Genomic DNA, 21,330 nt, shown 5'->3' with positions numbered 1-21,330 from the left:
CATTTGTTCATTCAACGGATCGTTAGAAAACATAATCTCAAGTATATGGTGATATCGGGCCTTATTACAAAAGCTTGTTAAAGTCGAGACCGCACCGTTCGAGTGCGACGGTCGCCGTGCAGAGTCGATCAAGAAAGCACTAGATTGCTCTGGGGTCAATGTCGTACGATGCCATACTCATCATTGGCAAGTGCTCGCCCGCCAAGCTGTTGGAAGGAAGTATGCTTTGCCGCTCGAGATTTTGCTTTTGTTCTTCGGCGCGAGCTTGGTACCTCCTCTTTTCGTTCTCGTCGATGGCTTTCCAAGTTCGCGAAAGCCGTTGAGAAATCTCGTCGTGCTTGAGTTCCGGCTCTGCCAACTTAATTCGTTGGCGTTCTTCCTCGGCGAACACAAGGTACGCGGTCGGAGCCTTCTTCGGCTTTGTTTCGCCCTTGACGTTCACCTTCGGCTTCTTCGCCGGCCCGTAAACCGGAGCGCGATACTCAGCCTTGAGGGCTCTGTACTTCTCGAGCTCAACTTTCGCCTCCTCCCTACAACTCGCGAGCTCTGAGGGAGAGATCTTGTTCCACATGTCTGCCAGAGTCGTCGTCACTTGCTGCATCTCAGCACGCGTGAATTTTGCGAGCGGATCCTTGTGAATCTGCCTCATGATGTCCTTGCGGTGCCTACTGCAGAAGATCAAGTAAGCCGTCTTCGCTCGAACCGGCTTTTCGCCTTGCGCCGGAACGACGATGTGTCCCTTCGGCTTGTTTCTCATTCGAGCGATCTTTTTTAACATCGCCGGCGAAAACTGCGCCTTTTGAGCCTCATACTCTGCCTTGCACTTCGCCGCCTGTCCCTGCACTTCCTTCAGCTCCTTCGGCGAGATGTTATTCCACAGTCCCGCGAGACGCGTCGTCACCTGCTGCATCTGATCCTTTGTAAACTTTGATGACGGATCCGGCTGAATCTCCCGCATGATTCTCTCTCGATGACGCTGACAGAAGATCAAGTACGCCGTCAACGCCCGCTTCGGCGGCGCCGGCAGTATTTCACCATCCAACTGCGCGCGCGAAGGAGCGGTTTAAATCGTCAGTCCCTCGTTTCACCAGTCACGACTCGCCAATTCCAATTCTAGCCGTTAGCTCACGACGTCGCAAATTTCGAGGCGTTTCCCGCCCCTCTCGTTCGTCCTCCTCGCACCTTTCCCTCGACCATCTCGCTCGCCTCGATCGTTCCCTGCGCGCACCGCGTCGTCGTCCGCGCGTCAGTCCCCCCCCCAATCGCGCGCGCGTCGCCGCCCGCGTCGACGTGTCCGCGCGCCCGAAATGCCGCTCCACGAATCACCGACGTGGACCTCCATCCCCGCCGCGTCACCCGCGCACGCGCGACGTCGCGCGCGCGCATCGCGCGCGCGCGCGCTCGAGAGACTCCGCGCACCTCGTCCGCGCGCGCTCGACCGAGGGGCGCTCGTCCAAGCCTCGCGCCGGGGTCTCGCGCGAGACGTGATGCAGAGAATTAGGTTTAGAGTCATCACTCGGGGTGGTTTCTCGAGGGACGACCCATGGTCATGGGGGTCCAAGACCCCGCGAGTCACGACCCATGGTCATGGGGGTCCACGACCCCGCGAGTCACGACCCATGACTATGAGGGTCCACGACCCCGCGAGTCACGACCCATGACTATGGGGGTCCACGATCCGCGAGGCACGGCCGGCGTGGGCGTGTACGTGCACACGGGCCTATACAGGCCACACTACGAACACGTGGCGCGTCCTGTCGCGCCCTCCACGCGCGCGCGTCGACGCGCGCGCCGGACGACGACGCGCCGCGTCGACGCGCGCGGTGCGGCGCGCGTCGACGCGGTGGCGCCTCGACGCCGTGGCCCCTCCCCCGTGGGCTCGGTGGTACGGGCGTCGGTGCGATGCGGACGCGGATGACGTCGTCGACGCCGACGACGGTGCGGACGCGGTGGACGACCGCCGGCGCGGGCGGGCGATGGGTGGTGCCGACGCGCGCGCGGGGAACATGGGGGTCGAGCGCGCGGGTGGGGTCGGTGGACGGAGAGGTTGGGTCGGTGGAGAGGGCGGGGCGAACGGCGCGGGACGCGCTCGAGCGCGTCGCGTCCTCGACGGGGGCGGAACGCGTGATCTCGGAGGGCGTGTCGACGTCGGCGCGGGATATTGAGTGCGTTGGGGTCGGGATGGAGGCGTCGTGCGATGTGTCGGGGACGGTGGACGCGGGAGAGGTGGAGTTGGAGGCGGAGGCGGCGGGCGACGAAGCGCGCGCGTTCGACGCGGCGAAGAATCTCGCGCTCGTCTCTCCGTTCTTCCTGTGGGGGACGTCCATGGTGGCGATGAAAGAAGTGTTACCCGTGACGTCACCCATGTTCGTCGCGTCGGTGCGGTTGATTCCGGCGGGGTTGATTTTGGTCGCGTGGGCGGTGAGTAAAGGTCGGCCGATGCCGAAGACAGCCGAGGCGTGGTCAGCCATCGCCGCCTTTGCGCTCGTCGACGCGACCATGTTCCAGGGGTTCCTCGCGGAAGGGTTGACGCGCACGAGCGCTGGATTAGGATCGGTGATAATTGATTCGCAGCCGCTCACGGTTGCTATTTTGGCGTCGATTCTCTTCGGCGAGACGCTCGGCGCGGAGGGTGTTCTCGGGCTCGTTCTCGGGGTTTTAGGTTTGGTGTTGCTCGAGCTCCCGGAAGAGGCGCTAGGTTCGGTGATGAACGGCGGCGGTGTGGCTGGTTTAGCGTCGACACTTCACATTCAGGATTCGCTTTGGGATAACGGAGAGTTTTGGATGCTCCTCGCGGCACAGTCGATGGCAATCGGAACCGTCATGGTGCGATGGGTATGCAAATACGTCGATCCCGTCATGGCCACTGGGTGGCACATGGCGCTCGGAGGCCTTCCGCTCCTCGCATACTCGCTCGCGAGCGAACAGGAGATGTACGCAAACATGTCCTTGACTGGCGGAGACGTCGCTTCGCTCACGTACGCCTCCGTGTTCGGCGGCGCCATCGCTTACGGCGCCTTCTTTTACTTCGCCACCAAGGGCTCTCTCACTAAGCTCAGTTCACTGACGTTCTTGACCCCGATGTTCGCCTCAGCACTCGGATACGTCACCTTGGAAGAGACGCTCAGCGGCCCGCAGCTCGTAGGAGCCGCAGTGACTCTGGTTGGCATTTACTTTGTGAACACGCGCGCCAAGGAGGCCGCACCGACAAATAAATGAGTCGCATCGCACATGCTTTCACCCGAGGTCATCGAGACCGATCTCGGGCGTGTATACGCTCGCCTAGTATTGATTCCGGACGTTGTTGTTGATATTTTCGCACCACCCACACCTAACCGGCGCGGAACTCGTGCAGCAGATGTCGACGCGTCTCACCCAAACGCGCGCGTTCGCGCCCGAACGCGCTGAGCGCCAACGCTTTAATGTCAACCACAAACTCCATCGCGTCACGCGCGTCGATGCGTCCGCGAACGACGCACGAGGCGACGTAATCACAATCAATTTCACCCTGCGAGCGAAATTGTCATACGGTGATTCCTTGCTCGTCGTCGGCGACCACGCCTCTCTCGGGGCTTGGTCACCCGACAATGCGGTTGCATTGACGTGGAACGATGATGACGTGTGGCGTGGCGCGGTGACGGTGGATGCGGCGACGCAATCGGTGGCGTTTAAGTGCGCGACGCGTCGAGCAAGCGGCGGCGTCGAGTGGGAAGGTGGAGATAACAGAGTGATTGAAATCGAACGCGTTGGGGCGTTTGAAGTGAAAGGAGCGTTCGGGAACGGGGCGTTTGAGGTCACGAGTGCAAACGGGACGTCGGTCGAGGCGGAAGTAAGGGCGGTGGACGGTGATGTGGACGGCGCGGAGGCGGCGGCGACCGGGACGTGGATGGAGGCGAACGCAAGAGATAAGTGGGTGGGTGGCAACGTGCGAATGATGACTGCAAACGAGCACTCGGACGAGCGTCCGTCGAAGATGCAGTGGGACGTGAGCGGTTTGGAGGAGACGGGCGCAGCACGAGCGATCGTGTTTGCCGATGAGAACGGTGGGTCGTGGTTCGAGAAGCTTGCGGCGGTGGCGAATCAAATCGGTATCGGACGAGAGATAACGCGAGAAAAGCTCGCAGTGTGCGCCACATATTTACGCTGGATCAGTACGGGAACGATCTTATGTGTGGAGAGCGGCGGGCACAGACGTCCAAACGGTCCTGCTATGGTGGGACGCGGGATATTTATCAGTCTTGAGCAAATACAGGGTGCAATGTATCGCCACGGCACGAACCTGGGTGAGGTCGAGCGCGCGGTCATGCGCCACATTCATCCGTGGCTCCCGTCCTTCGACGCCGAGTTTACCAGTTCTGTGCCCCTCACTCGGATCCGGGACATTGCGCACAGAAACGACATTCCGGACGAGTTGAAGAAGACCATCAAGCACACGATTCAGAACAAACTGCATCGTAACGCTGGTCCGGAAGATTTGATCACCACCGAAGTCGTGCTCGAACGAATCACCGCGCGCGATGGCGAGTACTCGAAAGATTTCGTTCGTGAGTTCAAGGAGTTTCACAGGGAGCTCAAAAGGTTTTTCAACGCGAGCAACGTGTTTGAGCGATTGGAACAGCTTAAGGGTACTTTGGACGCGGACACAGAGGCACTCATAGACGATCTCGGCGCCGCACAGAGACGATTACATGAGTCCACGGAAGGTGGTTGGTTCGGGGAGGAGGGTGATGCACTTCGACGCGCGCTCGAGGTGACAACAACGCTCAGAACCTTCTTTTGCGCCGGTCTCAGCACCGGCTTGCGAAACGACGCGCCGGACGAATCAGTTCGCCAGCGACAAGTTTGGAGACAGGCAGAACTCGCGATGGAAGAGTACGCGTTCGTTTTGCTCTCGCGATGCAATAACCTCATGGAGGAACAGAGCGCTCTAGGAGTTGAGGGCGAGAACGCTTGGCGTTTGGCTGCGAACGTCTCTGCATTCGCGCTGAAACACATTTCTCTCTCTGGATGGAAATCGCTCGAGGCGGGTATCCTTGCACGAGAGCTTGTTGCATGGTGTGACTCTCACGCGAGTGGCGACAAGGATTCGGCGATCAGACTCAAGGCGTCGTTACAGCGTGCTAAGAGACTCATCGATTCGCACACGCACGCCATCATGAGTGGATTTGGTGATTCTCCCACGCAACTCGCTTCGGCATTTGGGTTTGACGCGCACATAGGAGCGACGTTCGTGGAATCAATTGTTCGAGCGGGTGTGCCTTTCCAGTTGTCTCGAACGATAGAGATGCTTTCTGAAGGTGTGGAACGCGATATCGACGGCGATGGTTTTGATCCAATCGTTCTTGGGTCTGCGAGGGGCAGGCTCGTTCTTTTGAATCGACTGAATCCAGAATCGGTACAAGCTTGCGGCGAAGCGGATATCATAGCTTTTGTGGATGAAATTGACGGTGACGAGGAGATTTCGTCGGCGGGGAAGAATGTGAAGGGGGTGATTTTATCGCGAGAGCTGGCGCATTTGTCCCATCTCGCCATTCGAGCTAGACAAGAGGGAATTCCTCTCGTGAGCGCATTGAGCGTAGAAGCGCGGACGAAAGTGGGCGACCGCGAAGGAAATGACACCATCATACGCGTCGACGCACTGAGGACGGAACTGAGAGATTTTGATAGAACGCGCGACTCGCATGAGACTGGTGAAGATCTTTCTCACGCTGCGGTTTCGCCGACCGTGTGTGAAATGGTTGACCACATCAAGTGGTTACCTCTGCAAGAGGCATCGACTTCGAACGCTGGTGCCAAAGCAACGATGTGTAGCCGACTCACGAAGATTTCGAGCGAGACTGGTACATTCAAGGCGCCGAGTGGTTTTGTGCTTCCTTTCGGCTCGATGGAGGCTTCGATGAGAGACTCGAGTCGATTTGATGAGCTTCTCACTACGCTCGAGAGCTCGAAGACGCCGAGTGAGATCGATGATGCGTGTTTGATGATGCAAACATTTATTGCAGCGAATATTCCGGACGAAGATGTCGTGGAAGAGGCGTGTGCGACGCTAGACCAAAACGCGCGCCTCGTCGTTCGTTCGAGTGCTAACGTGGAAGATTTGAGCGGCATGTCCGCGGCAGGTTTGTACGAGAGCGTCATCGGTATCGACGCGAACGACGTCAAGGGTGTGCGACTCGCAATCGCAGAGGTGTGGGCGTCGCTTTACTCGCGTCGAGCGGTTCTCGCGAGACGCGCCGCCGGCGTGCCTCAATCGGAGGCGCGCATGGCTGTATTGGTGCAAGAGTTGTCGCCGAACGCAGTTTCCTTCGTGCTGCACACGCAAAGCCCGATTCGCGGCGCAAAGTCAGTTCAAGCCGAGCTTTGCGTAGGTCTCGGCGACACCCTCGCGAGCGGCGTCGATGGCACACCATGGCGCTTTGAAATCGACCGCTCAACTGGTGCTGTCGATGTTCTCGCGTACGCCAATCATTCGACGTCAATGAGATGTCGCTACGGCGCTCCAACGCACGGAAAGGTGACGAACGAGGCAGTAGACTACAGTCGACAAGAGCTCAGCACGAGTGAGGAGGCGAGAACGCGTCTGGCGGCGAGCCTGTTAAGCATCGCGACAGAGCTCGAACTCGATCTCGGGTGCGCGCAAGACGTCGAGGGCGGCGTGTGCGGAGACGACATCGTAATCGTTCAGACGCGCCCGCAGCCGATCACGCGATGACATTACATATTACAGAAATGCACGCGATGCTATTACAAAATATGCGCGCCGCGCGTTGCGTTCACGTTTGTTCGCGAGAATCTCGAGAGCGAAAAATCGACTTTAAAAGTCACTCTGACTCTTCGTCCAACGTCTCGACTAATTCGTATCGAGCGAGAAATTCATCGCCGAATATCACCTCACCCCCCACCATGAGTTGCGTCGGGACGCCTGGTAACAGCTCCTCTCCATCGATGAACGTCCCGTTTGTCGACGTCAAATCTGTCACCATCACCTTCCCGTTCACCAGGTCAATCATCGCGTGCGCCCCGCTCACCGTGGGCACCCCGATCGCAAGATTCACCGCCTCACTCTGCACTCTCCCGATCACGCTCTTCACCGCGACGATCTCCAGATCACCCGGCGCCGGCACCGGCGCGTCCAGGTGCGACTGCGACCCGTCGCCGCAATTCCTCAGCGTAAACCGTCCACAGTCCTCATTCGCCGCCAACACGCCCAAAGACGCGCGCACGACCCCCCTCCATCGTCCAACCCGCGCGCGTCGTCGCACCACCGCCCGCCGCGTCGCCCACGGCGTCGCGCACGCGCCCGAAACCGCACCCATCGAACCGATCGACCTCATCCACGCCCCCTCGCGGTCGCCCCTCCAGCGCGCCGTGTGCCGCCCCGGCGCGCGACGCGTCGCCGTCGACGTCCCTCGACCGAGCGTCCACCGCGCGCGCGCGCACGGCGACGCGTTCTGCCGTCGCGCGTCGTCCCGATCGCGGCCGTGGGGCCGCGACGGTGAGACGCACGACGCGTCACACGCGGACCGTACGCGCGACGACGCGACGCCACCGCGCGCGCCCGCACCGCTCGCCATGGGCCTCGCGTGCGTCGCGTGCGAGACCGCTCGAGGGACGGCGGAGCACGGATGGGATCTCTCGCGCGCGAGTTTTAACCCCGAGTTCGACGCGCGCGCGGTGTTCATCGATGGCTCGGACGCGAATGCGAATGACGATGGACGCGGGGTCTCCGGGGAATGCGCGGGCGACGTGTGCGCGATGTGGTTGGAAAGGGCTCGTGGGTTGGATGCGAACGCGATTGAGAGGATATTATCGCAGTGTGAGACGACGGAGTCGGGGATGGTGCGGGCGGTGGACGTCTTGAGACGAAGCGGCGCGCTGGACGAGGGGAACTTTCCATTCGCGCCGACAGAGACGGATGAGAGCGAGATGACGTCCGAGATGTCGGCGTACTTCGTGAACTCGAGCCACAATACGTATTTGGATGGCGATCAGTTGTTTTCCAGGGCGTCGGTCGCGGCGATCGCGGGAGCGCTCGATCGGGGGTGTCGAGTGATTGAGCTCGACGTGTACGACGGAAAGAAGCGAGGCGATAAGCCGAGACCTATCGTGACGCACGGGGGGACGGCGGTGCGACCGATGTATTTTGAGGACGCGATTAAGGTGATAGCCGAGCGTGCGCACGTGGCGAGCGAGTATCCGGTGATCGTGACGCTTGAGAATCACGCGAGTAAGGAGACGCGCGCGGAGATGTCGCGCATTCTGCGCAGCACGCTCGGAGACAAGCTTTGGGCGCCAAAGAGCGCAGTGGCGGGGAACCAGTTGAAACGTTGGCCCTCACCGCTCGAGTTGAAGGGCCGCGTGATCGTTCGGGATAAAATCAAGCACAAGCAAGACGAGCTTCAGAGGAGACGTGATCAGAGACGCGGCTTGTGTGGCTTGTGCGGCACAAAGAAGCAATCGAAGCAACGAAAGGTCTTGCCCAAGTCTTTGAATGTGCGAAAGAATGACAAGGTTTGCGCGATGCAGTCGATTATCGAGTTTCCGCGGTCTAGCACCGGCGTATTCGACGAAGGCGCTGTGAGTTCTAGCTCGAGCGATAGCGAAGGTGAGCAAGACGATGAGGATCTCAAGAGAATCGTATCCGTACCGAACGTGAAGTTCCGCAGCTTTCACGAGGCAAGGGATGTCCCGAGGTTCTCGTGTAGTTGGAGCGAGAGGAAACTGAAGCTGAAGATCGAGAAGGAAAGTTCAAAGGATATAATCGAATTCACCAACGCGCACTTGTTGCGCACATACCCAGCCGGTCACAGAATCTTCAGCAATAACTACGACCCAAGCGAGGCGTGGGACGTGGGCGCTTCCTTCGTCGCTTTGAACTTTCAAGCACTGGATCGGTACGTGTGGGCAAACAGAGCAAAATTCCGCGTCAACGGCAACTGCGGCTACGTGAAGAAACCAGCGTATTTGCTAGATCCCACGATCGAGCGTCCGTCAAAGCCGAGAAGGTTACAGGTGAAAGTGTTCGCGGGAATCGGTTGGGACAACTTCAAGGATGCCGACAGATTTTCGCCGCCGGATTCCTTGATCAGAATCACGACGCTCGGGTGCTTGGCTGATAGAACAAAGCCAGGAAAATCGAATCGAACGAGCGTGTACTCAAAGGCGAGAGCTGGTCCGGAAGCTCAACCAGTGTGGAACGACACGTTTGAGCTCGCAATCTTCGAGCCTGAGTTGGCATTGATGCAAATACAGGCACTGGACAAAGACGGAAATGGAGATGAGCTCTTGGCGCACTATGATTTCCCGATCAGCAAATTGCGAGAAGGCGTGCGCATCGTTCCCATGCTCAACCGTGACGACGAGTTCATTCACGACAAAATATCGTGCGCCGGGGTTCTCATGAGTTTCAAGTGGCTCGACTAGATGTCTGTAACATACCTGACTGTATATACTCTATCGACTTACACAAATTTCCTCGAAATCCAAACGTTGCGCGTGGCGACCCGTCGCGCGGGCGCGCGACTTTCATCGGCCGGTTCCCCTAAACCCACGATTCACGAACACAATTGCGCGACAGATCGCCCACTCCAGAGCGCCGCGCTCGTCGCCGACGCGACCGGCGACCGCGAGTTGGCGTAGAAGACGCACGTGTCGACGCTCCAGGGCGGGTTTCAGTCGTGTAAACGCGAGTGCGACCTCGAAGTCGCGACGCATTCGGGTTCGAATTGAAGATCAGCCCTACCTCTGGGGAAATTACCTTTCCAGGAGTGGTGACTCACTCTGAGTCGACGCACATCGATCGAGATGGGGTTGTCGACGTATGAGCAGCAAGCTGAAAGATTGATGAGTAAGTCAGCGACGACGTCGATGCGATTGGAGGTGGCAACGAGCGTTCGAGACGGAATAGAAATCGTGCACACGAGTGAGTACGTCAACTTTCTGAAGAGTTGTTTCCCAGCCTTCAAGGAAATCCTGACGAAACACACGTCACCTACAATGGAGGACAACGAGATGAACGCGTTACGCCACGTAGTGTACGAAATTTTGAACAGATTGCCGTTTAACGAGGTGTTGCGGCCGTACGAGTCGGAGCTCCTGGACCTGGCGCTGGAGTCATTGCGCGAAGAAAACGAGAAGAATGCGCTGCTGTGCCTGAGGGTCATCTTCGATTTGCATCGAAACTTTCGACCGACGATGGATAAGAGGGTAGAGCCGTTTATACGTTTCGTACACGACGTTTACGAAGGATCAGGGGTCACCATTGATGAGCTTTTGGGTTCGAGCGGCTCGACTCGCAAGCGCGGCAAGTCAGAAGAAAAGCTCCCGGCGCCGTGCGAGCTTCCGAGCCATAAGTCCTTCAAGGTCATGATGGAGTGTCCTCTTATCGTGATGCTGGTGTACCAGTTGTACAATCGAGACAAGTTCATTCAACAGGAAGTGGAGAAAATGATACCGCTCATGGTCAAGTTCACCGGGCTGCAAACGATCGATATTGATTCCATGTCAGCAGGGCAGCGTGAGTTTTCGAGCGACCTGAAATCGGCTCAGGTGAAAACGATCGGCTTCATCACATTTCTCCTTCGAGGAAACTCCGTTTTCGTCGAGCCGCATCACGAAGAGATTTCCAACGCAATTGTTTCTTTGCTGAGGACGTGCCCGGACGTGGTGGCGACTCGCAAGGAGTTACTCATCGCCACTCGTCACGTCCTTAGCTCGCCTCCACTGTGCAAGGGGTTCTTTCAGCATCTTGATTTGATGATGGACGAGGACGTTCTCGTAGGTACCGGGCGGATGTGCATCGAGAACTTGCGACCTCTAGCGTACTCTTTCCTTGCGGAACTCGTGCATCACATGAAGGCCGAACTCACCCTGGAACAAATTCGTCGGGCGATTCACATTTTCAGCCGTAACATGCAAGACGAAACGTTGCCATTGTCGACGCACATGACCTGTGTACGACTGATGCATCACTTGGTGGAGTCCGTCTTCCGTATGCGCACCGATGCTTCGCGAGCTACGGAGGCTCGAGAATTTTTGGTTCGCATCATGTATGCGACCGTCGCAAAGTTCAGGACGTTGCGCCCGAACATCCCGGAGTTGTTGAAAACGGCGAGTGGCTTGGAAGCTGCCGTCAAAGCGAAAGCGTCGAAGAGATCAAAAGATGCAAAGGCTGATGGTGTCGCCGAGACGGGCGCCACCGAGACTCCCAATAAGAGCGCTAGCGAGAAGAAGGAGAGTAGTGATGATCCTGAACCCGATCTTCCCAGTCACGAGAAACTTCGGTCGCTTTCCGACAATAAGGCAATCATAAAGACTCTGACGATTGGTATGAAGACGCTGCTTTGGAGCATTACAAACTTCAATGGATCTGAATCCGTGGACATCGGGCTCAACCGATCAGAGATTAAGCGCGCTTCCGGATTCATTCGAAATGGAGTCAAGTGCATGCAGCTGTTCAATGGGACGGAGTGTACGGAAATGTGCACGCATTTTTCGGAGGCATTGTTGGTCCTTGAGCCAAGGAATTTCGTCGACATGATGAGCTTGCATTTCGATGACTTCTTCGCGGGCATGTTAGAGCTCCCGACAATGGTCCAAGTGCCTCACCTCTTACTACAGAATACAAAGTTGTGCAGATATTTTGCAGACGCAGCGATGACTTATTTGTTGGAGAAGAAGCTGGAATGTCTGCGCGATCAATCCTCGCAAGAGGCTCAGCTAGTGCTCAAGCTGTTTTCATTGCTTCTGCACGCAATAAGTAAGCATAGTCACTGCGAAAGTGTGCTGAGCACACATGTGATTTTCATGATGGACGCGTGTCTAAAGGCGATCAGAGAAAACGATAACCCGTCTGCGTACGTTAGATTGCTTCGATACTTGTTTAGAGCCATGGCTCAAGCCAAGTTTGACGTGTTGTATCAGGAAGTGGTACCGATTTTACCGGCCACACTTGATTGTCTCTTGGCGATGTTGAACGGTCCAGATCCGCTCGAACTGCACGATACTGTCGTCGAACTGTGCCTGATTTTACCGGCGAGGCTTTCTTCCATTCTTCCGCACCTACCGAAACTGGCCATGCCTTTGTGCAGGGCGCTGCGCGCGCATGCGAATGAGCTGAACCTACTCGGCCTGCGTACTTTAGAGTTCTGGGTTGACTCGCTCAACCCTGAATTCCTCGACCCATGCATCGCTGAAGTGGAGTCTGAGTTAATGCTTGCGCTTTGGGCGATGCTAAAGCCGCAACAGAGTGGTTCGCCGTTCGGTGCCAAGGCTATGCAACTGCTTGGGAAACTGGGTGGTAGGAATCGAGCCTTCCTGAAGAATCCTCTCAAGCTGGACGCTAAGAGCAATCCTGAGCACGGTCTACGCATGATTTTGATGTTCAAGCCCGATACGTCGTTTTTGGTTCCGTTGGATCGATGCATTGTGTTGATGCAGAATATTTTGACTACACCGATGATTCCTAATGTCAAGCCCTCAGAGGCGCTTGTTCGTCACAGGCGTCAAGCACTCACCTTCATCAGAACGTGCTTGGTATCGATTTTGAACTTGAGTGCGGCGCGTGCGCTTTACGGAACAGTAGAAGAGATCGAGAGCGCCTTAGAGGCTGCCATATCGAATGGGTGGGGTAAGAAGTGTGAAGCGATGACTGGCGTCGAGGCGACGCCTCAGTTGGGCAACAAGACAAAGGGCCAGCTCGTGGCTGAGCAGAATATCTTCAAGAGGTTGGTCGTTACCGTCATAGCGGCTGAGTGTGACTTATCACTCAAGGAAACTGACGAGAAATTTATGGACAATGTGTGTGAGCACGTGGCTTTGCTGTTTGTGAACAGTGCTACTTGCACACCCGGCGAAGATACGGACAATATGGATCACGATTCGGTCGAGCGACCACGCGCAACCAACTTAAAGGTGCTGGAAACTACATTGTTTTTGGACGCGCTCATGACCTCATTCGAGTCTACCAAGCAGATTTATCTGACGGCCACAGTGAAGGCGTTAGCCACTTTCCTGGATGCAGTTTTGATTCTGTCCAGAGATGAACTCCAGTCGCTGCAAACAGCTGACGATAGCTTAGAGAAACAGAGGACACCGAAGTCCAAATCGAAGAAGAAGACCGATATCCACGATGACGAGAGCCCTTACCCTATATTGGCCAGTTTAGTCGAGGCAGTCTTGCCTCGATTCGTGCACTGCTGCTACAAACGAGAACCCCATAGCATCATAGGTGGCGTTGAAGGTTTCAATTTGTTGATCGAGCGGTTGCCGACGTCCATTTGGCGACGACGCTTGCCGGATATTTTGAGCGCTAATATCCGCGCCATTCAACTTCTTCCAGCCCACGCACCTGCACAGAAGAAACGAGTCGAGCAAGTGTTCCTGCAACTTGTCGAAAAGTTTATTCCGGCGGAAGTTTCGCCTCGAGGCGATGACGCACCTACTGGCGTCGACGCTGGGGTGAGTGTGCTGGTTGATGAGTTGTGCAACTTGTCGAGTACGTGTGCGTCACGTGCGGCTATAGAACGCGCGCTTTTGGGTATTTCCGAGCGAACATCAACGCCTATGGACACCGTGCTGTCGATTACTGATGAGAAGCTGATGACGGTGTTTGAGAGACCTTTGCTAACGCGGCACGTGCTCTCCCAAATACAAACGGTGAAGTTGATAAACTTCTGCCTGAACGCGTCGCCGCATTTAATCACTTTCAGGGACAAATGGGAAAATAACCTTCGCGCATTCATCAATGAAGCGCTTACGATCGCTGAAGTTGAAGATCCAACGATTATGAGTGTGGAGACGAGAGAGAACGAGGCAATGTCCACCCTTCGGCAGTCATGCGTCCAGCTCATTAGTAGTGCTCTCAAAGCCCCAGAGTTTTCGGATGCAGATACCGCTGAAGAGCTCACGGTGATCCGCGAGCGTATCTCAACCGTGCTGTTCACGAGTCTGACGTCTCGCAACAAGGTGATCGTAGAAATCGCGAAGAAAGGTTTGGTTGAGGTGAAACCGTACATGAACAAGAACACGCTCAAGCAGTCGGTGAGTCCGATCTTGATGAATTTACAGCACCTCTCGAAGCTGTCGGTGCCGTTGCTGGAAGCGCTTGAATATCTTCTTGAGTTGCTCGCTGAGTGGTTTAGCCCAACACTAGGTGAGAAACTACTCGAGCACATCAAGTACTGGATAGAGCTGGATTTCAGCGCCCCCGCGGTTCCTGGTCAACTGCGAAAGTCTCCGAAAGATGCTAAGTTGATTGCTGCCATCGTCAACTTATTTCACTTGTTGCCCAAATTGCGCGATAAAAATGAGTTGAAACCGAACGAGAAGCGACTGCTACCGTTTGATTTCATAAAACCGCTGGTGCGCGATATCATGGTCATCGAGTCAACCATGCCTCCGGCGAGCGTCTACAGCTCCGCGCACTCGCTGTTTATTGTGCCGCTCACCAAGTTTTTGAACCGGTATCCTAAAGAGTCTGTCGCATACTTCTTGGCGCGCCTCGATCAGCCAGAACACTTTGCGCGCTTTGTGAGCATACTGAAGCTGCCCGAAGCTGCCGATCTCCTGAAAACCATCACTTCAAGTTCATCAAAACTCTTGCACATCATCTTTGGCGCTGGAAAGGGCGAGATGGATGAGATTGATAAAATCGCGGTTGAAGGCGTCGAGCCGATTGAGGATACAAAGCTCGCGTACTACAACGGGTTGCAACTTCTGGCGACAATTGCAAAGCTCAAGCCTGATTGGTTACCTAAGGAGAAGGCAATTTTGAAGCAACTCAACGAGTGCTGGGATAGCAATGACAGGGCGGCAACTCTGAGCGACGAGAGCAAGGTTTCACTCCCGGCCATGATGGAAACGAAATATCTCGCAAAGTGTTTCCTTTCCATCGTAAAGAACGATCACTCGCAGGTCGAGATATTGTTCAAGATCATCTCGGTGCTGTGCACACGTAGTTCTGTTGACTTCACTTTTGTTCGCGAGTTTGTCAAGAACGAGGTGGTAGAGAGGTACACACCTGCCGAACGCAACGCGGTGCTTAAACAATTCTTGAAGGAGTTTGCCGAGCAACTCGAAGCAATCGAAGATGCAAATCCTGACCATGTGACGTGCTCACTGAAAGTTATGGTGAATCCCATGCTCGAGAAATCGCTCACCGATGGACGTGATGATGACGGTGAACCATCGGATAAACTTCTCGAGATCGTGACGGATGACTTTGTGAGCGAGCTCGTGACGGATGTATTTGAGCCGTCTGACGGAGGCAACGATGCACTGTACACTGAGTCCGTCCTTATTCAGTTGCTCCAGCTAAGCACACTTCTCATCCGCTACGTGCCCAAGACCCTCGTGGATCATCGCAAAGAGCTCATCAAGTTTGGCTGGAACCATTTGAAGCGCGAGGATTCCTCAAGCAAGCAATGGGCGTTCGTCAACATCAGCTACTTCTTACAGCAGTATCAAGCTCCGGAAAAGATCATACTTCAAGTGTTTGTGGCATTGCTTCGAGCGTACCAGCCGGAGCAGAAGGCTCTGGTGACTGAGGCGTTGGATGCCCTCGCGCCAGCGTTGCCGGTGCGCCTTCCTCCGGGTGAGCACAAGTATCCGATTTGGATTCGATACACGAAGAAGAGTCTCATCGAAGGCGGGCACTCTCTTCCGCAGATCGTTCACATTTGGAGCTTGATTGTGCGTCATGCGAAGTTGTTCTATTCCTCGCGAGCGCAGTTTGTGCCACAGATGGTCAACTTGCTTTCTCGTTTGGGTTTGCCTACGAGCTCCTCACACGTCAACCGAGCTCTCTCTGTCGATTTGGTCGAGCTGATCATCAACTGGGAAAATGACCGTGTTTCTGGCGCTGGATTGCGAACGGCGAGCGAGCAGATGAAGCCCGGTAAACGAAAGGCTAAGCAAAGCCCTGAGAAGGAGGAAGAGGCATCGCCGCCGCCGCCGCGCGGAAAGAAAGCAAGCAAGAAGGCTAAGAAGGAAGAGTGCGAAGCAAAGTCCGCGGGTAGGTCCACGCGTGCGTCGCGCTCGTCGAAAGCTCCCAAGGATGACGATGACGACGATACCGCCGACGAAATGATGAGTGATTTGCCTGAAACGGAAACGCTCAATTCAATGCCGTCGATTGGTGTCATTGACGAGGGCTTCAAACCGTCACCGGCCATGGAGGAAATCATAGTCAATTTCCTCGTCCGCATGACTTTTATCACGTGCGAAGGTAAAGAGCAGGATTCGAAGGAGCTCAACACGCGCACGGTCGAACTTCTATCGACTGCTTTGGAGATGTGGCCGTCTGCGCGCATCAAGTTCACGTTCGTTGACAAGCTCTTGACTTTGGCAAACCAGTCCAACCGCGACCCGACGTCTACGCTGTTGATGAGCCTTTCGGTGCTTCGAAGAGCAATGAAAATTTCTGATTACAAGTTTTTTTCGGAGAATGTCGAACAGACGCTTAGTCTGATAGAACCTTGTCTCAGTTCGACGAGCGAAAGAGCGCACTCACTTCTTGCGGAAGTGGTCGGTATGGCGTTTGATCGTTTCAAATCGAAGGACAATACCGAACCGGAGAGCTGCGAGATTCAGTTGCGACATCAGCTCGATAGGGTGTACACAAGAGCAATTGCAGATGCTACGGTATCGAAAAGTCTGCCGAATGCCGAGCACGCCAGCACAACGCTCGCGTGTACCCTGAAGGTGATGGCAACCGAAGGTGCCTTGCGCACAGCTATGATCGATGAAAACTTGCCAAAATTGATGAAGGTTCTCGCACGTCTCACCCACGAATTAAACCAAGCGTCGGCGGCTGGAGACATTCAGCCCATCCACCCAAAGCGCGGCCAAACGCCGCCAGAGGTCGTTCAACCAGAGTATGGCAGCGTTGCAAACTGCATGGTTATGTGCATCGACATCATTTCCAAGAGAGTCATCAATGCCGGTTCAGAGCAGAAGCAAATCTTCCTCCGATTGTTGTTGCAACTCATTAATGACAAGTCGACGCACGGAAACGTCTTAATGGCCATTCTCGATGCCATGATCGCGTGGGCGGATGATTCCACCCTCGGAGAAGCAGTGTCGGATGATGAGCGCAACAGTCGAGTTGGTAGTCTCAATGCGAAGGAGACGGTCTTGTTCTTGTCAAAGCTGGCACAGTTGACGCGCATGGGTCTTGCCATTACCCAGACGCAAGAGTGGGAGGAGAAACTTCTCAACGTTACTTACAAGCTGTGCTCTGCAGAAGGCAAACATGAACCGGCTTTGAGAAGCGAAGTATTCCTCAAGGTTGAGCGCTTGCATCTTCTTGGGTTGCGCACTCGTCGTCCAGAGCTTCGAAAGAAATTCTTCTCCTTGTATCATGAGGTCATCGGAAAATCGCTCTTCCAACGACTGCAGTACATCTTGTGCATTCAAGATTGGGACGCGATGGCTGATACGTTCTGGTTGATGCAAGGCTTAGACTTGATCCTCAGTACGCTTGCAGAGGACGAACGAATCATGCTCGCCCCGAACAGCGCGCTGATTTCTCCATTGTTACCGATCGATCTGGAGACTAAGAATCCGTTGCCGGTTCCATCCAAACCAAAGAACGCAAAATCAAACTCTCCTGAACTTGATGAACTTATTAAGAGGCACGCGAAGTTCTTGCACGAAAAGTCGAACATTTCTGTGAATGATTTGATGACGCCTCTTCGCCAAGTGGCGACGCGCAATGCACACATTGCGTACTACCTGTGGGTTTTGATCTTCCCGATCGTGTGGGCAACGCTGCAGCGCGAAGAGCAGCTACAGCTAGCGAAGCCGATGATTGGTTTGCTCAGCAAGGAATCGCACCTTCGCCAAGCGGCCGTGCGCCCGAACGTAATTCAGGCCTTGCTCGAGGGTATTTCGCTTTCTCAGCCGCAGTTGAAGATACCGAGCGAACTCACCAAATTTCTTGGGAAGACTTTCAATGCCTGGCATACTGCGATCGCGTTGCTTGAAAATCACGTCGTGCGTTATCCGCAAGAGGCAAGATGCTTCGATGCGTTGAGTGAACTATACCGCTTGCTAAACGAACAAGACGTGCTGGCGGGTCTCTGGATGCAACGCTGTCACTCGGACGTGACGCGTGCAGGTCTCTCTCTCAGTCAGCACGGGCACTGGCAGAATGCTCAGGAGGTTTTCTTCGAGGGCATCCAACTTGCCACGGCCGGACAAGCTCCTGGCGTCTCAAAGACAGAGATGTGCCTTTGGGAAACGCAGTGGTTGAACTCCGCCATGCAACTAAATCAGTGGGATCTCATCTCGGACTTCAGCCGGACCGTCGAACACAGTGAGTTGATGGTGCAGAGCATGTGGCGATTGTCTGATTGGGCCGGTGTCAAAGAACTTCTTCCGAGTGGGGCGTTGAACGAGACGGAGGAAACTCCTGAAATTACGACCGTTCGCGCGTTCGCGTCACTTGTGAGTGGACGTGTGCGAGAGGCTGAGCAACACTGGGCAAACGCCGTGAAGTCGTCGCTCGATCGCTGGTGGCGCCTTCCAGAGACAGGATCCACGTGCCACATCCCATCCCTGCACGTTTTCAACGCCATTGCGGAAGTGCAAGAATCAACGCGCATTTTGCTTGAGCTATCAAACACTCAGCGCCGAGGCGCTCAAGGTCTTGCAAACAATCGCACACTCGTTCAGGATATCATGGAAACTTGGCGTCTGCGAACTCCGAACGAATGGGATCAAATGCCTTGGTGGAACGAGATCCTGATGTGGCGCGGTAACATGCACAATATTATGACTCATGCCGCGAAGCAAATCGGAGAACAGAACCCGGCGATGCTTCAGGTCACTCAGCAACTTGACCAACTAGGCCAGCGTGAGCGAGCGTGGAGCTTGAATAAGTTTGCGAATGCCGCGCGCAAGCAGAACTTGCCCGAGGTTGCGCTAAACATCTTGAACCGTCACCAAGGGCAAATTGAAGTGTCCGAGGCGTTCTCGAAGCTTCGAGAGCAGTGTGAATCATATCTTTCACTCGGAGACGAAGCCGTGACCGGTCTCAACCTTCTTGAGTCACAAAGCTTGGAGTTCTTTGCTCCGCCGCAAAAGGCAGAACTCTTCCGTCTTCGAGCCAAGTTCCAAGAGCAAATGGAAGACTATTCTGGCGCATACACGTCGTACGCAACGGCCGTGACGTTGTGTAAACAGCTTGCCGAAGGATGGATATCTTGGGGACACTTCTTGCGCAAGCACCGAAACGAAGGCACGGGACTGATGCAAGCGACGACGTGCCTCCTCCAGGGTGTGAGAAACAATGTTCAAGAGAACCGACACGAGTTGCTCCACGTAGTGCGCATGCTGGCGTTCGATGCAAATACCTCGGCAGTCGGGGGAGCGATCATGCGACACCTCGAATATCTGCCCAAGTGGGTGTGGATTCCGTGGATTCCGCAACTCCTTCTGTCTCTTGGGCACAACGAAACGCAGTACGCGAGGTCGATTCTTCTGCAAATCGTCGCTGCCTATCCGCAAGCGCTTTATTATCAACTTAGAACATCACTACTCGAACGTAGGGATGCAGCCGCCCGGGCAACTCAAACTGCTCGAAAACTAGCGGCCAAAGACGACGAAAAGGGTAAGAGCGAGGCGAAGGCATCATACGCTGATATCCAAGCCGCCGCCCAGCGAGCGCAAGAGGCAACGATCGCGTTCGAAGCAGCGAAGGAGGTCATGGAGCAACTGCGCGTCAGAAACACGAATCTTGTTGGTGAGCTTGAAGTGCTGCTCAGCGAATTGGGAACGCAGTTCGCTTGTACACCGGAGGAACGCTTGCTTGTCGTCGTGTGCACTCTGTTGCATCGATGTTACAAGTATCCTGCGGCAACGACGGGTGAAGTTCCAGAGAACTTTAAAAAGGAGCTAATCGGCGTCTACCAAGCATGCTTCAGTGCGGACACGTCCGTCAAACATGCCGACTTCGTCAAAGAGTACAAAGCGAGTTACGAGCGCGATTTAAATCCGGAGCAGAAGACTTTCCCCAAAACCGTTGCCGAACTCATGTCAAAGCTTAAGGGTTGGAAACAGCGGCTAATGAACGACGTCGAGGACAGTTTACCCGCGTCGCTTCGTCTTGAAGACGAGTCGATGGCCCTTCGGCACGTTACGTTCAACGAAATCGAAGTGCCAGGGCAGTATGCCAACATTTCATACGGTGTCACGGATCGCTTCATGAAGCTCAACCGCATCGGAGCTGACGTGCACATTGTGCGACGAAACGGCAACTGCTTCCGTAGGTTGGAGTTCCTTGGCACTGATGGCTCGATTAAACAGTTCATCGTGCAAACGTCGCTGACGCCCGCAGCGAGAGGAGAAGAACGGATGTTGCAGTTTCTCACCAACCTCAACGATGTCTTTGCCAAGCACGCGGAGACGCGACGCCGGAACATGTGTTACTACACCCCGGCTATCATTCCTGTGTGGCCGCAAGTTCGCCTTTTGGAAGATGACGACAATCATGGCACGTACCAAGAAGTGTACGACGCGAACTTTGCGCGCTACGGTCGAGAAGCGGATCTTCCGATCACACTCTTCAAAGCTGCACTCGACCCCGCCATTCTCGGTGAAGTCACGGGCGCGGAAGACGTCTTGGAGCTGCGTCTCAAGGCTCTCATGGAGATTACACAAAAACATGTCACCGAGAATATCTTCTCTCAGTACATGTACAAGACTCTTCCGAACAGCTCCCACCTCTGGACGTTCAAGCGGCAGCTTTCACAACAGCTCGCGATGTCGAGCTTGCTCTCAGCGCTCCTGCGCATTGGTGGACGAACCCCTCAAAAGATTGCTTTCGCCAAAGACACGGGGAACATCTTCATGCTCGATTTCCATCCCACGTTCGACTCTAATGGAATCGTTGAGTATATTGAACCTGTGCCGTTCCGCCTTACGCGGAACTTGCACACGTTTTTCACTCCCTTCGGCGTCAAGGGAGACTTCGTCGCCTCCATGGCTTCGGCTGCGCACGCATGCAGCGCGCCCGAGTCGCAACTGGAGGCCCATCTCGAGCTCTTCTTCCGTGATCAGCTCATCTTATGGCCGTGGCGTCGCATGGGTGCAGCACCGAACGTTGCACCTATCGATCCGTCACCGACGGATATCAACACAATGGCGCTCTCCAACGTACAAGAGGTTCTTCGCCGGTTGTCCATTATCGCGCCCATCCCGCCGCCCGGCGCGTCCGCCGCGGACACCGTCCGAAGCGTGCAAAAAGCCGTCATGCACCTCGTCGACGCCGCGCTCAACATTAGAAATGTCGCCCGCATGGAATCCACGTGGGCTCCTTGGTTTTAGATA

The 21,330-nt window shown here is 55.4% G+C and overlaps 6 protein-coding genes across 6 annotated transcripts; 4 read left to right on the top strand and 2 right to left on the bottom strand.

Annotated features, from left to right (window-relative positions):
• Positions 1–139: 139 nt before the first annotated feature.
• Positions 140–1,197, bottom strand: OT_ostta08g01330 (High mobility group box domain; the record flags this gene model as incomplete). Its single annotated transcript, XM_022983532.1, has 2 exons — positions 140–1,042; positions 1,183–1,197. 2 exons carry the CDS (start codon positions 1,195–1,197, stop codon positions 140–142), a joined length of 918 nt encoding a protein of 305 aa, XP_022840942.1.
• A 984-nt stretch (positions 1,198–2,181) lies between these two features.
• On the top strand, positions 2,182–3,219 carry OT_ostta08g01320 (Drug/metabolite transporter; the record flags this gene model as incomplete). Its single annotated transcript, XM_022983531.1, has 1 exon — positions 2,182–3,219. The coding sequence occupies one exon, from the start codon at positions 2,182–2,184 to the stop codon at positions 3,217–3,219; it is 1,038 nt and encodes a 345-aa protein (XP_022840941.1).
• A 139-nt stretch (positions 3,220–3,358) lies between these two features.
• On the top strand, positions 3,359–6,712 carry OT_ostta08g01310 (Carbohydrate binding module family 20; the record flags this gene model as incomplete). The annotated part of the gene is made up of 1 exon (XM_003080651.2): positions 3,359–6,712. One exon carries the CDS (start codon positions 3,359–3,361, stop codon positions 6,710–6,712), a length of 3,354 nt encoding a protein of 1,117 aa, XP_003080699.2.
• Positions 6,713–6,821: 109 nt separating this feature from the next.
• Positions 6,822–7,316, bottom strand: OT_ostta08g01300 (Forkhead-associated (FHA) domain; the record flags this gene model as incomplete). Its single annotated transcript, XM_003080648.1, has 1 exon — positions 6,822–7,316. One exon carries the CDS (start codon positions 7,314–7,316, stop codon positions 6,822–6,824), a length of 495 nt encoding a protein of 164 aa, XP_003080696.1.
• A 256-nt stretch (positions 7,317–7,572) lies between these two features.
• On the top strand, positions 7,573–9,423 carry OT_ostta08g01290 (Phospholipase C, phosphatidylinositol-specific, Y domain; the record flags this gene model as incomplete). Its single annotated transcript, XM_003080647.1, has 1 exon — positions 7,573–9,423. The coding sequence occupies one exon, from the start codon at positions 7,573–7,575 to the stop codon at positions 9,421–9,423; it is 1,851 nt and encodes a 616-aa protein (XP_003080695.1).
• A 381-nt stretch (positions 9,424–9,804) lies between these two features.
• Positions 9,805–21,327, top strand: OT_ostta08g01280 (Tetratricopeptide-like helical; the record flags this gene model as incomplete). Its single annotated transcript, XM_022983529.1, has 1 exon — positions 9,805–21,327. One exon carries the CDS (start codon positions 9,805–9,807, stop codon positions 21,325–21,327), a length of 11,523 nt encoding a protein of 3,840 aa, XP_022840940.1.
• Between the last annotated feature and the right edge of the window lie 3 nt (positions 21,328–21,330).

This window comes from Ostreococcus tauri (assembly GCF_000214015.3).
Source record: "Ostreococcus tauri WGS project CAID00000000 data, contig chromosome 08, whole genome shotgun sequence".
In the NCBI taxonomy this organism is placed as follows: Eukaryota; Viridiplantae; Chlorophyta; class Mamiellophyceae; order Mamiellales; family Bathycoccaceae; genus Ostreococcus; species Ostreococcus tauri.
The sequence above is the reverse complement of the archived record's forward strand: the minus strand, read 5'-3'. Positions and strand labels throughout refer to the sequence as shown.